A 4190-nucleotide genomic window follows, 5' to 3' on the forward strand; every position below is an offset into this window, starting at 1 on the left:
AAGATAGGCAGACTGGCATGTGATCCAGAATCCAAAAAGCCAAAGTAAGAAGAAAGTTGGAAATGACAAACGTCGTCCATGTAGAAGCCATTTAATTATCTGAGGCCACTGTCAAAGGTCCTCAAGAGATACTAAAAATTTAGAACCTTCCAGAAGAGCCATCTTAATAGCATTTTAAAGGCACCAGCCTTTCTCAGGACAGCTAATATTTACTCCCCTATCTCCCATCAGCCTGAGTCACACTCACTTACCTGGACAGCTCTGATGAGGGTTCTCACCCTCCTCCTTTCCTTGCTCCACCATGAAGAAGAAATCTGATTTGGGAACTTGATACCCTGTTCATAAGAAATGACAACTATCCACCTAATTATGTGTCAGGGGCCAATCAATAAAGCCTTGTTCAATGCTTTGTTCTTCGGAAAAGTAACCATATATTCCTGGGAATAGAGTACTCCTTGTCTGTGTAGTGAAGAATTTAACTTTACCCAAAGAGAGGTCTGGCCTTTGTCCTGGCTCCTGGCGGGTAACCTCTACATCCTTGAAATTTCCTGAATGATAGTTTCTCTATGGTTCATGGAGGGTCCCTCAACCACACTCAATAGTTTATGCTAACAATATGACTCAGGATAGCGCTGATCAAACCGATAGTCTTACGGTAGGGGCTGGCAAGGCCAAAAAGACCAACTATGTGATTACAGAGTTCAGACCTTGAGCCACATTATATCAGCCCAACCTCAGGGACGGAAGAGTGCTGGAGACTAGTTCAACCACATGGGAAATAATTAAATCAACTGTGCCTATGTAATGAAGCCTCAATAAAAATTCCAGACACTGAAGTTTGAGCTTCCTGAATGGGCAATATTCCATGTGTATAGATACGTATTAATACTAGGAGGATAATACGTACCCAAAGACGTGGAAGCTTCATGTTTGGAACCCTCTCAGATTCTAGCCTATGAATCTCTTCCTTTAGCTGGTTCTGATTTGTATATTTTTGCTATAATAAAACTGTAATCTTTAGTGCTTTCCTTAGTTTTGTAAGTTGTTCTAGTGAATTATCAAACCCGAGGGAGTCTGTAGGGACCCCTGAATTTATAGCCAGCTGGTCTGAAGTTAGGGTGGACTGGGGATCCTGAACTTGTGGCTAGTGTCTGAAGTGAGGGCAGTCTTGTCAGGACACTGTGCTCTCTAACCATGCATCTTGGCTAAAATCTTGTAGTTGATGTCAGAAGTCTTGGACAAACTTGGCAGTCTAGAGGACTGTGCCCTTAATCCAGGCAGTTAAGCTAACACCGGGTAGTTCCCCAAAGGGATGAAGAAACCTGGGCAAATCAAGGACAAAATCATCACATATTTCAGATGCCCCATGGCATTCAGCAACTAAGAATGGGAACACTCTCTGAAAGGCCTTCTCTATCCAGGTGACTTCACTTACCTACTGACAGCAGGTGGCTGTAAGTCTCCAGCATCACATCCCAATACAGGTTTCTCTGATCAGGGTCTAGGTGCTGCCACTCCTCTCTGCTGAAATCTACAGCCACATCCCTGAATGACACTGATCCCTGTAACAGTACATTCCTGTTCAATGTGAGCGGTAATCTTTGGGGGATGGAGAAATGATATTAAAGAACATGGAATATAGATTTTGTTTTTGTTGCTGATTTACATCCTCTTATTAAAAGTTCAGGAGCCCTGGTGGTGCAGTGGTTAAGACCTTGGCTGCTAACCAAAAGGTCAGCAATTCAAATCCACAAGCCACTCCTTGGAAACCCTATGGGGCAGTTCTACTCTATCCTATACGGTGACTATGAGTCAGAATCGACTTGACGGCAACAGGTTTGGTTCGGGTTTATTAAAAGTTCACCTCCCCTTTCCCCAACATTTTATTATGAAAATTTTCAAAGTTACAGAAAACTTAACAGAATTGTACAGTGAACACCTGTATACCCACTACATAGGATCTATTAACATTTTACTCTACTAATACCATCTGTTGTTTAGTTGCCATCAAGTCAGCTCTGACTCATGGTGACCTTATGTATAACAGAATGAAACACTGCTCAGTCCTGGGCCATCTTCATGATCTCTGGTATGTTTGAGTCCACTCTTGTGACTATAGTGTAGTGCTTTCCAACCTAGGGTGCTCATCTTCCAGCGCTATATCAGATAATATTCTGTTGTGATTCAAAAGATTTTTATTGGCTAATTTTCAGAAGTATATCTCCAGGCATTTCTTCCTAATTTGCCTTATTCTAGAAGTTCTACTGAAACATGTCCACCATGGGTGAAACTACTGGTATTTGAAATACCAATGGCATAGCTTCCACCATAACAGCAGCACGCAAGCCACCACAGTACAACAAACTGTGAAAGATGGATCACACATCTACCCATCCCTTTATCCATCACTTTCTTACTTTTTTGATGCATTTCAGAGTAAACTGCAGATGGCAGTATCCTTTCTCCCTAAATACTTCAGAATGCAAATCATTAACTAGAATTTAATATTTGCTTACTATTCTTTTGGTAAAAATATCATAACTGAAATGCAAAAATCTTTAGCGTACCACTTGAAGTTTTGACAAAACATACACCAGTGTAATCCAGGAACTGTTTTTAACGATATTTCATATACAGTGCATGTTAAATATCTAGTTTTACATATTTTGTGGAATAAAGAAATCTAATAAACACCTTCTGCTATTCATTGTGTATTAGTCAATTATTCTTTGTTCAAAACTGAAGATTGAAGCTCCTCCCCCAAGATGGTGACATAGGTAGTTGAGCGTCTCCTTTACCCCACAACAATTTAAGAAAAAAAGCAACAAAATACCACAAACAATATGGTGGAACTGATGGACTCGGAGCTCTAAGGACTAATCCAAGAAATAAAGCACCAGGGCAAAGGCAGAAGGAAGAGCAAGACCACAAAGCAGGAAAATCTTTCTCTCCATCACTATAACCTCTTGTCCGGCCCTCATATAAACCGTGAGCTAGAAACACAGCAAGTGGTGGCCAGAGCCACCCTGTGAAATACAAACAGGTAACCACGCTCCCTAGGGCTAGGACAGCAGTAGAGGCCCTTAGCTTTTGCTGACGGTCCATTACTTCAAAGTCTTAATATCATTCTGAGGGTAGCCAGGAAAACAGATAAAAAGTGGGATCCTCAGGGAGAAACCAGTCCTCTGCCAATCCAACAAGACTAAAAAAAGGGTGAGAAGGAATTGTATTGCCTACAGGCTCTGTAACAAAAAAGATGCATTGAAACTCTATGGACATAAAAAATAGGGTGATTCTCTGAGCCAACCTTCAGAGACTTAAAACTTCCCCAAACACCTAAAACCTATGAAATTAGATCAGCACCTTATATCAACCAAGGAAGTGCCTGAGGCCCCACCACAGGACAGGGAAGAGTGACACACGTTCCCAGAATGGCTGGCTAACCCCACGACAGGCAGGAAACCCTGGTGAAGCAGTGGTTAAAAGCTACGGCTGCTAACCAAAAGGTCAGCAGTTCAAATTCAGCAGGTGCTCCTTGGAAACCCTACAGGGCAGTTCTACTCTGTCCTATAGGGCCACTATGAGTTGAAATCCACTCGACAGCAACAGGTTTGGTTTTTTTCATTTCCCCCAGGCTTTGCAATAGCACGATCTGGAAAGGCTTCCTGCAGAGAAAGCTATCTGTATGTTCTTCCAAGGACTCAAACACTTAGTGCTGGGAGAACCAAATGGCTATAGAACCAAAAAGACAGGTTCCTCTTGGCCCTGCCGTCTGTCACCACCACTCTGCTGCAGGGCTTCTTCCGAGCCTGTTGCGCCAACTCTGCCGCTGAGCCCCTTCTGGGCCTGTCGCAGTGTGACAGCAATTGACCCATGTTACAGGTCTTTTAGAGGTCCCTAGGCCACAAAACAAGTCTCAACAAATTTAAAATGACTGAAATCATATAAAACTGAAGGTTGAAATAGCTCTCTTGACATCTTCTAGCAACCAAATGAACAACCTGTGATACTAGTTTCTGAGCAATTTAGGATCAGCCATTATGCTACTCCTGGAAACCCAGAAATGAATTATTAATGTTTCTAGTCTTCTAACAACTTAAAAAACTTGGAAAATAAACAAGACTCAAGTTTAAAGAAAAAAAAAGAGATACAAGTTCACTAAGGTATTAAAAGGTGAGGCACACTGAGGG

At 42.0% G+C, this 4190-nt stretch overlaps 1 protein-coding gene across 1 annotated transcript in view; it reads right to left on the minus strand.

Moving 5' to 3' along the window:
- Nucleotides 1–4190, minus strand: part of LOC101340868 (zinc finger protein 585A) — a gene marked incomplete at its 3' end in the record, with an annotated part of 56469 nt that overhangs the window by 35547 nt on the left and 16732 nt on the right. The window contains 2 exon segments of the mRNA XM_023742250.1: nucleotides 252–335; nucleotides 1436–1601. Of these exon segments, the coding sequence (XP_023598018.1) occupies nucleotides 252–335; nucleotides 1436–1601 (250 nt within the window).

Source organism: Trichechus manatus, unplaced genomic scaffold, assembly GCF_000243295.1.
Source record: "Trichechus manatus latirostris isolate Lorelei unplaced genomic scaffold, TriManLat1.0 scaffold00207, whole genome shotgun sequence".
NCBI lineage: Eukaryota > Metazoa > Chordata > Mammalia > Sirenia > Trichechidae > Trichechus > Trichechus manatus.